The sequence below is a fragment of the Rhinoraja longicauda genome, chromosome 4, assembly GCF_053455715.1.
Source record: "Rhinoraja longicauda isolate Sanriku21f chromosome 4, sRhiLon1.1, whole genome shotgun sequence".
Lineage (NCBI taxonomy): Eukaryota > Metazoa > Chordata > Chondrichthyes > Rajiformes > Arhynchobatidae > Rhinoraja > Rhinoraja longicauda.
Window position 1 is genome coordinate 33,868,758 of NC_135956.1, and position 12,776 is coordinate 33,881,533.

Here is a 12,776-nt window from a genome sequence, read left to right on the forward strand (position 1 = left end):
TTCTAGTGTACGGGGATCGATGGTCAGCACGGACTTGGTGGACCGAAGGGCATGTTTCGGTGCTGCGTCTCTAAACTAAACTCACTCGGTCCGCATTGACCAAACTGATCTCCCGGTGGCAGAGCACTTCAACTCCCCCTCCCATTTCCAGTCTGACCTTTCTGTCATGGGCCTCCTCCAGTGCCATAGTGAGGCCCACCGGAAATTAGAGGAACAGCACCTCATATGGCAGCTTGCAGCCCAGTGGTATGAACATTGACTTCTCCAACTTTAGATAGTTCCTCTGTCCCTCTCTTCCCCTCCTCCTTCCCAGTTCTCCCTCTATCTTCCTGTCTCCACCTATATCCTTCCTTTGTCCCGCCCCCCTGACATCAGTCTGAAGAAGGGTCTCGACCCGAAACGTCACCCATTCCTTCTCTCCCGAGATGCTGCCTGACCTGCTGAGTTACTCCAGCATTTTGTGAATAAATACCTTTGATTTGTACCAGCATCTGCAGTTATTTTCTTAAACTAAACTAAAAGTAGACTCAATGGGCTGAATGGCCTAATTCTGCTCCTCTGTCTTATGGTCTTATGGAGAGGTAGTATTTGAGAGTGAGGACAGGTTGGCAGGGTTCTAGTATTCAACAGAACCAACAGCTTTCTCTTTTACTTGACCTTTTCCCTCGCTGCTTGGAAGGCATGACAACTTAGGCTTACGATAACTCGACCCTGCCTCCCTTTTTTTGCTGCAAAGAAGAAGCGTTTTGAGACGGTGATGAGTTAGCATCTCACAGCTGGGTAAAATACAAGCGTGTGGCCAGAGGCAAATGTAGCAAGACATTTACTGAAGATTACAGATACTGGGCCACAAATGGCCTCAGGCATCTATAGTTAGCATCAGCAGACAAGAGATGAATAATCAAAAGGCTTAAAAACTTTGTAGGCTCAGCGGACTGTCTCAAACTAAGATCAGTCAGCACTGCCACAGCCGTATTGCTGCTTTTATGATACATTGTAGTCTAGCAAGATTTGGGATCACTTTCCGAGCGTAGCAGTACTCACAAGCAATGATATTCCCATATCTGTTCTTCATCCTGTTTTCATCTTTCTTGGCTGAATCCCACGAGGCAGATTGTCCTTCGTAAAAGCTCTGGAACAGAGAAAAGAAATTTAATGTTATAATTCGTGACAGTGTTCAAAAAGAACGTGATTTTAAGGCTATATTTAATCGGATTTTACAAGACTTTATCTAGCACTAGACGTTATTCCCTTTATCCTGTATCAGTACACTGTGGACGACTTGATTGTGATTTTAGTTTAGTTTAGTTTAATTTAGAGGTACAGTGTGGAAGCAGGACCCTCAGTCCACCGAGTCCTTGTCAACCAGCGATCCCCGTACACTAACACTATCCTGCACACGGGGGACAATTTCCAATTTTTACTGAAGCCAATTAACCTACAAACCTATACGTCTTTGGAGCGTGCGAGGGAACCAGAGCACCCAGAGAAAACCCAAGTGGCCACACACTTGACAACCCGTAGTCAGGTTCGAACCCAGATCTCTGGCGCTGTAAGGCAGCGACTCTACTGTTGTGCAACACAGTGTGAAGTCTGTTTAGTCAGTAATCCCAGCTCAATGAATTTGGACTGCCGCTTTAAAATCGTACTGTAGTTTAGTCCGACAGTGTAGTGTTTGCTTTACAATCATGAAAGCCAACACAAACATCATCTTAAATTCAATCTATACAATGCATCATCAGAGTCCAGCTCTCGGATCTATGGCAATGTGTTTGGTCCTGAGGGAACTTTTCATGATCTAACAGACTCTTCAAGCATGAAATAGTTTTATTTCTCCTCTGAGAATGCATGGTATTTCTGTGCAAAGCGTGCTTTTTTTTCCAAATCTTTTGTTGCCAGTTCGTTTTTTTTGTTTGATTCACAACACAAAATGAAATGGCAGGGGCAGGCTCTGCACCACAATGTTAATTAGGATAAAAGAGAAACGTTATCAAAGCTGGAAGTCTCTATTGGTGGAAAATGGTGGAAATATTGGGAGCTACGTTTGACAACTGCCCCGACCTGTGCATAAACTGGAAGGTTACATTTATTACCTTCTCCCAGCTAACAATGATCTATTCTGCCTTTTCCTTGATCTCCATCCCATTTGTCTGAAGAAGGGTCTTGACCCGAAACGTCACCCATTCCTTCTCTCCTGAGATGCTGCCTGACCCGCTGAGTTACTCCAACATTTTGTGATACCTTCCATCCCATTTGTCCTGGTTTCACACTTCCTTATCTATGTATCTCCCTCTCCCCTGACATCAGTCTGAAAAAGGGTTTCAACCCGAAACGTCACCCATTCCTACTCTTCAGAGATGCTGCCTGTCCCTCTGACTTCCTCCAGCATTTTGTGTCTATTTTCTGGTTCTTTCTAGAACTGGCAAACATAAGCTGTGCTGTACAATGGGTAGTCAGTATCTTTGTAATAAAAAGGAACTGCAGATGCTGGTTTATACCAAAGATTGACACAAAATGCAGGAGTAACTCAGCAGGACAGGCAGCATCTCTGCCAAAAATGAATAGGTGATGTTTCATAAGTACATAAGTAATAGGAACGGGATTAGGCTATTTAGCCAAGTCTACTCTGCCATTCAATCATGCCTGATCTATCTTTCCCTCTCAACCCCATTCTCCTGCTTTCTCCCCCCATAGTCCCTGAAACCCATACTAATTAGGAATCTGTCAATCTCTGCCTTAAAATATCCATTGACTTGGCCTCCACAGCCTTCTATGGCAATGAATTCCACAGGTTCAACACCCTCTGATTAAAGTCGGGACCCTTCTTCAGACTGATTGTAATGGGGGAAGCAGGGGAAAAAAACGACAGTGGAAAGAGGCAGGGCAAATCATGGGCGGCAACAGATGACATTAGACGAAGGGGTTCCCAGAGAGGCAGATTGTTGGACAAAGGCTAGACATAGTAGCAGGTGGGAGCCCAAGAGGGATACATAGTTATGAACTGTGAAGCTATTTAACAGACTTTTAGTGAGGTGGGGGTAGAAACTGGTGTAAAGTCAGCCTGGGTCAGGGGAAGGGAGTGGGGGGGAAGGGGAAGAAAGGAGAGGGGTGGGGGGGGGTTGGAAGTCAGGGGTTGGGTGGGTTGGGGGGGGGCAGAGAAAGGAAAGGGGGAAGGGAAGTGTTCATAGAAATTATCTAAAATTGGAAAATTCAATGTTCATACTGTTGGGTTGTAAGCTACCCAAGCATAATTGAGGTGCTGTTCCTCTTGGATAGCTTACAAAACCTTTACCATCATACTCTGCCTGTGAAAAGTTATGCTTCTTTAAATAGTGAAAACATTCGCAAAAAAGTATAACAAAGCATTGCAAGGTCAGCCAGGTTCAGGGGAAGGGGGTGGGGGAGTAAGTGGGGGGGTGTTGTGAAAGGTTGAAAGGTGAGGGGGAGCAGAGCTGCTACCTCACAGCGCCAGAGACCTGGGTTTGATTCTGAGATCAGGTGCTGACTGTGTGGAGTTTGCTCATCCTCCCTGTGACCGCATGGGTTTTCTCCAGATGGTCCAGTTTCCTTCCACATCTCAAAGATGTGCGGGTTTGTAGGTTAATTGGGGCTTCTGTAAATTGCGTGTAGTGTGTAAAGAGTGAATAATATAGAACAAGTGTGAAATGGTGATCGATGGTCAGAGAGGGCTCAGTGCAGGGCCTGTCTCCATAATGTATCTCTAAAATGAGAAGAGGGTCTCAGATGGATGTTTCAGCTCAGCGCCTTTTTCAGACTCGAGTCCCGACCCGAAATGTCACATATCCATGTTCTTCAGTGATGCTACCTGACTTGTTGAGTTACTCCAGAACTTTGTGTCCTTTTGTGTTTGAACTAGCTGGGACATTTCTGCTCAGGCAGTACTGATGGAATTACAATACAATACAATACAATATATCTTTATTGTCATTGTACAGGGGTACAACGAGATTGGGAATGCGCCTCCCATACGATGCAATAATTTAATTGATTTAAACAACAACCCAACGAAACAAATTGTAACAGTTTTAAGACAGAATAAAGTGCAAAAGACAGAATAAAGTGCAAGTGAATTAACAGGAAACTGGATCTCGAGATATGGTGCAGTGCAAAAAGCTCTTTGCACAGTTACAGGAAGAAAAGGAATTGAAAATGGAATCCATTTGTGCCTTTTGCTTTGGCCCATAACTGCAACTTGCCTCTTGCTGAACATGATCAAGGCTTTACTTTATTCAGAACAAAACTCCAAATGAAGGCCTTTCAATAAACTGCATGAAGGAAAAAAAAGCCCTCAGGCAAAACTGTGCTGCACTGAAACTGAATATTAATTTCACCCCTACAGAGTCCATGCAGCCAATAGTGATAATTATTTCTAATTATACTGAAGTAAATCTAAACAAATCCAAACCGATTATGTCAGTTTCAGCTTTTATCTTCTATCCATAATTTGCTGTCAAAAGCCATGTTGGAGTTTCTACAAATTCTTGCATGTTTCAGAAATAATTCAGTGTTTCCATTCAGTGAAACTTGGGAATATACTTTCCTATCTGAAATAGCAGCGCAAGTACAAACATTTGTTTCTAAAGGCATTAGTAACTCTTTCTGAACATGTACCATCTTTTGTGGATCTTTTATAAGACCTGAAATGAATTCCCAGGCTCCTTGCCTACTGTGTTCCCAGGTTTAAAACAAATGGTTTATAATGAGGTTTGTCACTCAGACTCATAACAGTGGAGCTTCTCATATACAAGAAAAACTGTAATAGACTTTATGTCAAGTTGAAGAAGCTCGAAAAGGCATGTTGTCTCATCCAACTTCGAAAGAACAATTCGGTTTTACTTTTTTCTTAAAAAATTTACAACACCCCCTCTACTGAAGCAAAGGATTTAGTTGCTACTGAGTAGACATGAGGAACTGCAGATGCTGGAATATTGAATAGAACACAGAGTACAGGAGTATCTCAACAGGTCGGTGGGGCAGCATCTCTGGAAGGGGAGCACAGTGCTGGATTACTACGCTAGAGACCCGGGTTTGATCCTGACTACGGTGCTGTCTGCACGGAGTTTGTATAGAAACATAGAAACATAGAAAATAGGTGCAGGAGTAGGCCATTCAGCCCTTCGAGCCAGCACCGCCATTCAATATGATCATGGCCGATCATCCAAAATCAGTGCCCCATTCCTGCTTTCTCCCCATATTGCTTGATTCAGTTTGCCCTAAGAGCTATATCTAACTCTCCATTGAATACATCCAATGAATTGGCCTCCACTGCCTTCCATGGCAAAGAATTCCACAGATTCACAACTCTCTGGATGTTCTCCCTGTGACCACATGGGTTTTCTCGGGCTGAAAAGACGAAATGCCGATTTGTAGGTTAATTGGCTTCTGTAAATTGTCCCTTGTGTGTCGGATAGAAATAGTGTATGAGTGATTGTAGGTGGGCACGGACTCAGTGGGCCGAAGGGCCTGTTTCCACACTGTATCACTAAAACTAAAAGGCATGGATTGGCAACATTTTGGGTTGGGACCCTTCTTCAGACTGATTGAATTAGGGGAAATAAAGCTGGAAAAGTGGAGGGGGCAGGACAAGTGATGTGGTGTAGGAAAGAACTGCAGATGCTGGTTTAAACGGAAGATAGACGCAAAATGCTGGAGTAACTCAGCGGGATGGGCAGCATCTGTGGAGAGAAGGAATGGGTGAAGTTTCGGGTCAAGACCTTTCTTCAGATGCAGGTGTAGGGGAATCTTGATTGACAGATGGGTGGACAAAGGCTAGAGATATGAAGGAGACAAAATGGTGACAAAAGGTATCAGAGATTGTGGGGAGAAGGCAGGAGAATGGGGTTAGGAGGGAGAGATAGATGAGCCACGATTGAATAGTGGAGTAGACTTGATGGGCCGAATGGCCTAATTCTACTCCTATCCCTTATGACCCTTTGACCAATAGACTAAAGGGGACAAAAATGAGACAAGGAGCCAAAAGGATGTCAGATAATGAGAGAAAAGGGGAAAGAAGAGGGTTTATAGAGGGAGTCTAACAAGAGTCTGTGTATTTGACGTATAGGAAGAGAGTGAATGGACTCAGCCTGAATACAAGGTGATCCCATCAAAACCAACACTCTTCCACTGAATGGATGCAGGGAGGATGTTTGAGACAAGAAGCATTTCTTTTGATGTTTTCTATTTAAAAGTGGTAACAATCTGGGTGTTCCAATGGAAAGTGGGTTTGGGTAGTTAATAATGTAAAATGAGATATGCAGGTAATTTCCGAGAGTTTTCATGAGGGAAAATATAAATCAGAAATTGGGAGGGAAAGGGAGTGCACGAAATTTACACCAATTCAGGAAGTGATACCGCGGAAATAGTTTGTCCTCAGATCCTAATCTCGGATTTTTCAAAGAACGGGCTGGTGAGATAGCTATGTGATGGTTTTAAGTTGACATAATTCCCTAGATTTGGAGAAGATTTCATTAGATTGAAAAATAACAAATCTAAAATTGTTTTGCAAAAGGGAGGAAGGCTGAAAGCTGGTGGTCAGCTTGTTTAAATCTGAAGAAGGGTCTCGACCTAAAACATCACCCAGTCCTATCCAGAGAAGTTCCACTGTGTTGCTCCATCATTATGTGTCTATCTTTGGCTTAAACCAGCATCTGCAGTTCCTTCCTACGCAGTTTAATACTGTGACAGGTAAAACGATAGAAGCTATTATGCTACTATGGAAAGCTATTATTTTGGGTGGCACAGTGGTGCAGCGGTAGAGTTGCTGCCTTACAGAGCCAGAGACCCGGGTTCGATCCTGACCTCGGGCGCTGTCTGTGCGGAGTTTTGTACAATCTCCTTGTGACCGCATGGGGTTTCTCTGGGTGCTCTGGTTTCCTCCCACATTCCAAGGACACGCAGGTTTGCAGGTTAATTGGCTTCTGCAAATTGTCCCTAGTGTATAGGATAGAACTAGTGTACATGTGAAGCGGTCACAATCAATCGGCTTGGACCCGGTGGGCCGAAGGGCCTGTTTCCACACTGCATCTCTAAGCTAAACTAAACATTACAGACAGAAGTTCTGAAGAAGGGTGTTGAACTGAAACGACATCTACTCCTTTTCTCCGGGGATGCTGCCTGATGTGCTGAGTTACTCCAGTATTTTGTGTCTATCCTCTTATTACAGACAGAATAGAGGGTCACTCAACCTGGCCGAATGTAAGGGAAATCACTTTGCACTCATTGATTGCAGTGTTTTGAAGAAACAATATGTGAAGTGGAAACGCTATGATTTACGCTATGGCCTTTATTAAAATCTAACAATGTGCACTTTAACAACATGTGATTTTTTCTATTACAAATCTCAAATTGTGGAGTACAGAGGCAAATAAATAAATGAAGGGTCTTTATCCCAAACATTAAAGAGGGCACTGTATGTCCTCTGGTTCTTGATTCCCCTACTCTGGGTAAAATACACAATTACCCTCTCTATTCCTCTCACGAGGAATTCCTCTCATGATTGCAAGACAGCAATATGGTATGTTTTTCAAGAAGAAATAAACAAGACAATTGTAGACCAATTTGTCTGTCAGTAGTAAGGAAATTATTGGGAAAAGTTCTGAAGGGCAGAATTAATCTATACTTGGAAAGGCAGGAATTGATCAGCTTAGATTTGTTGGTAGGATATTCTGAATGAATCATTTATTAGATTTTTTTAAAAGAGATAAATAACTATATTGAAGGGGACAGTGCAGTTGTTGTGGTTTATATGGAGTTCTGTAAAGTCCAGTCAAGGCCCCACAAGGATTGCTCCAGAATGTCAGAACACATGGGATCCAAGGCAAGGTGGCAAATTACATCAAAAATTGGCTTAGTAATAGTGATATGTGACAGCAGAGAGTTGTTTTTGTGACTGGAAATCTGTGAAAAGTGTTGGATCTTTGCTCTTTGGTATGTAACACCAATTTAGTTGTGAATTTGGGAGATATGATTAGTAAGTTCGCAGATGCCGTGAAAATCGATGATGTTGATAGTGAGGAGGGTAAACCTACGCTGCAGAATGACATGTAAGGCACTGGTCAGACTGAATTTGGTGTATTGTGAGGAGTTTAGAGCCCTATTTCTGAGGAAGGATGTGCTGGCGTGGAGAGGGTCCAGAGAAGGTTGACGAAAATTATCCCAGGAATGATTGGGTTATCGTATGATGAGCATTTGACGGCACTGGGCCTGTCCTTATTGGAGTTTTGAAGGATGAGGGGGGGACCTCATTGAAACTTACCCAATAGTGAAATAACTGGATAGAGTGGATGTGGAGAGGATGTTTCCACTGGTGGCAGGATCTGGGACCAAATGCCAGGGTGTAAAAGGACGTACCTTTAGGAAGATGAGGAGGAATTTCTTCAGTCAGAGGGTGGCGAATCTGTGAAATTCATTGCCAAAGAGGGATGTGAAGGCCAAGTCAATGGATATTTTTAAGGCAGAGATTGATAGAGTCTTGATTAGTTTGGGTGTCAGGAGTTATGGAGAGAAGGCAGGAGAATGGGGTTGAGAGGGAAAGATAGATAGATGGGCCATGATTTAATCAGTCTGAAGAAGAGTCTCGACCCGAAACCTCACCCATTCCTTCTCTCCAGAGATGCTGCCTGACCCGCTGAGTTACTCCAAAACATTTTGTGTCTACCTTCGATTTAAACCAGCATCTGCAGTTTTCTTTCCTATTCGTGGCCATGATAACATGGTAGAGTAAAGGGCCGAATGGCCTAATTCCGCGATCAATATGTGAGGTAGATGATGATTGGCATGGACATGGTGTCCGATGGGTTTGATTCTGTGCTGCATGACTCTATGATTCTATAACATATATCAGTTTGTGGATTTACAAATGGCCATTCTTGAATATTTATCAGAATTTCTTCTGGTAGTTTTAGACTTTAGACTTTTGAGATACAGCTTGCAAACAGGCTCTTTGGCCCACCGAGTCCGCGCCAACCAGTGATCATCCCGTACACATGCACTATCCTACACACACTAGGGACAATTTACAATTTTTACCAAAGCCAATTAACCTGTACATCTTTGGAGTGTGGGAGGAAACCGGAATACCAGGAGAAAACCCACGTGGTCACAGAGAGAACGAACAAACTCCAAATAATCAGCACCCATCCTCAGGATCGAAACTGGGTCTCTGGCTCTGCAAGGCAGCAACTCTACCGCTGAGCCTCTGTGCTGCCCTGTTGTGCTGTTAACTCAAGTAAGTGAAGTGCCAAATGTCCATTATTCAAAATTGTTGAAAAGCATCAAGATGGGAGCAAGTGGAGATCAGTGGAAAGGGACAAGGATTTTAGAGCAAAAGTTTCAAGGTATATATCTCACAATCAGGCTCAATGAACTGGAACTTAGGGTGAGGGAAGAGTGCAGCACAGTGAGTGACAAAGCTCGTAGATCTGCTGCCTCACAGCTCCAGCAAAACATGGAGTCAATCACAACCTCTGTGATGTCTGTGTGGAGTTTGCACGTTATCCCTGCGAACGCATGGATTCCTACTGGAAGTCCCATTTACCTCCCACATTCCCAAGACAAGCATATTGGTAGATTAAATTGCCTCTCATGTTTGTTTGGAATGGTCGAATCTGTGGTGAATTGGGGCATTTGAAAATGTTGGGGGGAATAAAATATGATTAGTGTGGGATTAGTGTCAATGCGTACTTGATGGCCAACAGGGAGTTGGTGGGCCGAATGGCTTGTTTCCATGCCCGATTACTCTATGAGTTATGTTAAATATTTTCAGAGGACATATCTATACAAGAAGATGCTTCAGGAATGATTTGGTAATTTTAATAAAAGTAATTAAAAGTTGCCAACATTGCTTTGCTTTTGATGAATTATTCCTTGAATACAGCAATGTCCTACACAACAAATCAAACGGATAATCCATTTCATTAGTTGAGGGCTAAATATTGGCTAGCTACTGAGAGAATTTCCTGTTCTCTCTCTTACACTTTCAATATTTAATTCAGAAGGTCTCTGGCTTTGTGGTATATCCTGAGAACAGGTTATCAGGTTCGTGCCCCCTCATGAACTCTATCCCCCTCCTTCCCTTGCTGCCCCTCACAAAGTCTCTCCCACTCCTTCTCTCCCTTGCTCTGCCTCCCATGAACTCTCCCCTCCCTCCATTCCCTTCTTACGAACTCTCTCCACCTCCCTCCCTTGCCCAACCACTCAAACTCCCGCCCTCTTCCTACCTCCCCCTCTCGTGAACTCTCTCCCCCTTCCCCTCCATCGTTACCCCTCACAAATTCTCTCCCCCTCCCTCCCTCTCTTCCCCCTCATGAACTCTCTCCCCTCTCTCTCTCCATCGTTCCCCCTCATGAACTCTCTCCCCTTCACTCCTCGTGAACTCTCTCCCCCTCTCCCTCCATTGCCCCATCACAAAATCACTCCCCCCTCACGCCTTCTCACAAACTCTCCCTCCCTCCCTCCCTCCCTCCCTCCCTCCCTCCCTCCCTCCCTCCCTCCCTCCCTCCCTCCCTCCCTCCCTCCCTCCCTTTCTCATGAGCTCTCTCCCCTTCTCCCTCCATCACTCCCTACACAAACTCTCCCCCCCCCTCACGCTCTCTCTGCTCCTCTCATGATCTCTCCGCCCTTTCCCCTCTCACAAACTCTCTCCCCTCTCCTCCTCGCTACAGTGCCGTGAGTTGAGGAACTCTGCTGCGATCTTCACCCAGTAGGGAATATTGCCGACAAGGAAAGGGTATAACTTCAAATGAGGGGCTTCAATGCAAGACGAGACCACTATAAGGCATATTCAAAGTAATATTTCATTTTTAAGTATAATAGCACTTAAACAGGCCCTTCAGCTCCTTTTGTCTATGTCGAACATGATGCCAAATTAATCTAATCAAATTAAACAATTTAAGGGAGATATAAAATATTGTTCAGGCCATGATAAATAATAATTTGGACTCTACTCTGCTTCTGTGCCCATGGCAGGTTTGAATCATCATTTCAAAGTTACTCTGTCTGTTTATCATGGCAAAATAATAAAAAGAAAGGAATAATGATTGCACTCAACGTCAGTACTTATCAATGGAACTAACTACGGATTCCACAAAACATAATGCTCGCATTTTGTTAGACATTCAGATGGATCAACTGGACCTCCCTAATGAACCCACGGGCTCGTGAATGGAATATTGAGTGAGGGCAGTGTGAGGGCGGATTGTTGGAGGAGAGGGAGTGAGAGGAGCCCATTCAGTAACCCGTGAATGGCTTTGTCACGTGCTGATGTTCAACTCCTTTCTTCCCTTATTTGTGAATGGTGACTTTCCTGCCATGACAAAGACTTCCCACATCTGATTCTTCCCATCAGCCATCAAAGTTTCCTATTCTACAGCAGGGACCCTGGACTCAGTGCTATTTATAGCATTAATGGGCACTTTGACAGGATTTAATGGACGAGTCAGCACCACCACTGAAGTGCTTTGAATGGCATGCTCAGTAGTTTTAGTTCATTGCATCTGGGCATCAAGGAGGCATAATTAATGATTTTAGTAGCATTTTCAAGGAATTAGTTTGATTCAAGTCCTTTAAATCACCATTAAATCAGGGTAATATATGTTCCAACGTGCCATCTGTCTGCAGTTCCAACCAACACCTCATATATTCCCTTGGGTAACTGACCACACAAGCTGCATGTTGGTGTCTCTAATTTTAAGTAGCTTATACAAACATTCCCCTCCCCCAATCATCTTTTTTACCCTCCCCCTCGCCCCTCCTCGTGTCTATCTAACCAACACCTTCGCCTTAAGTTCAAGGTGAAGGGGAAAAAATTTAATAGGAATCCGAGGGTTAACCTTTCCACACAGAGGGTGGTGGGTGTATGGAACGAGCTGCCGGAGGAGGTAGTTGAGGCTGGGACTATCCCATCGTTTAAGAAACAGTTGGACAGGTACATGGATAGGACAGGTTTGGAGGGATATGGACCAAGTGCGGGCAGGTGGGACTAGTGTAGCTGGGACATTGTTGGCCGGTGTGGGCGAGTTGGGCTGAAGGGCCTGTTTCCACACTGTATCACTCTATGACTCTATAGATAGACATAAAAAGCTGGAGTAACTCAGCAGGTCAGACAGCATCTCTGGAGAAAATGAATAGGTGATGTTTCAGGTCGAGACCCTTCTTCACACTATGTTCTTGCTTCTGTCAAGACTGTAACAAACAAAGATTGCCCAGCAATGTTGAGGCAGCACAGAGGTGCAACTGGTAGAGCTGCTGCCTCACAGCCCCGGAGACCTGGGTTCAATCCTGACCTCGGGCGTTGTCTGAGCGAAGTTTGCGCATTCTGTCTGCGATCATATGGGTTTCATTCGGATGCTCAGGTTTCCTTCCACATTACAAAAATGTGCAAGGTTGGAGGGTTAATTGGCCACTGTAAATTGTCCCTAGTGTGCAGGTGAGTGGTAGAGTCTGGCGTACTTGATGGGAATATGGAATTAATTAAGGATGGTCGGCACAGACTCGCTGGGCCAAAGTGCTTGTTTCTGTGTTGTCTTTCTCTATTACTCCCTAACTTTTGCAACGTTAAGCCTCATTAATTCTCCCATATCTACCATAACAGGCGGCATTAAAAAATGTGTAACCATAGCTCCAAAAGGCCGGGTATGTGAACCGGACGTGACCGGCAGTGGCATAGAGCGGTGGAGGAAGCCATCCACAACATTACCTGGCCAGGCCGGCCTTGCACAGAGCGATGGAGGAAGCCATTCACAACATCGCCTGCCGGG

General features: G+C 44.3%; 1 protein-coding gene across 6 annotated transcripts in view; it reads right to left on the minus strand.

Annotated features, from left to right (window-relative positions):
* Positions 1 to 12,776, minus strand: part of LOC144592686 (receptor-type tyrosine-protein phosphatase mu) — a 606,124-nt gene that overhangs the window by 84,206 nt on the left and 509,142 nt on the right. For all 6 annotated transcript variants that reach the window (XM_078397499.1, XM_078397500.1, XM_078397496.1 and 3 more), the window contains one exon: positions 1,045 to 1,132. In XM_078397499.1, the coding sequence (XP_078253625.1) occupies positions 1,045 to 1,132 (88 nt within the window). The remainder of the gene's footprint in view (positions 1 to 1,044; positions 1,133 to 12,776) is intronic.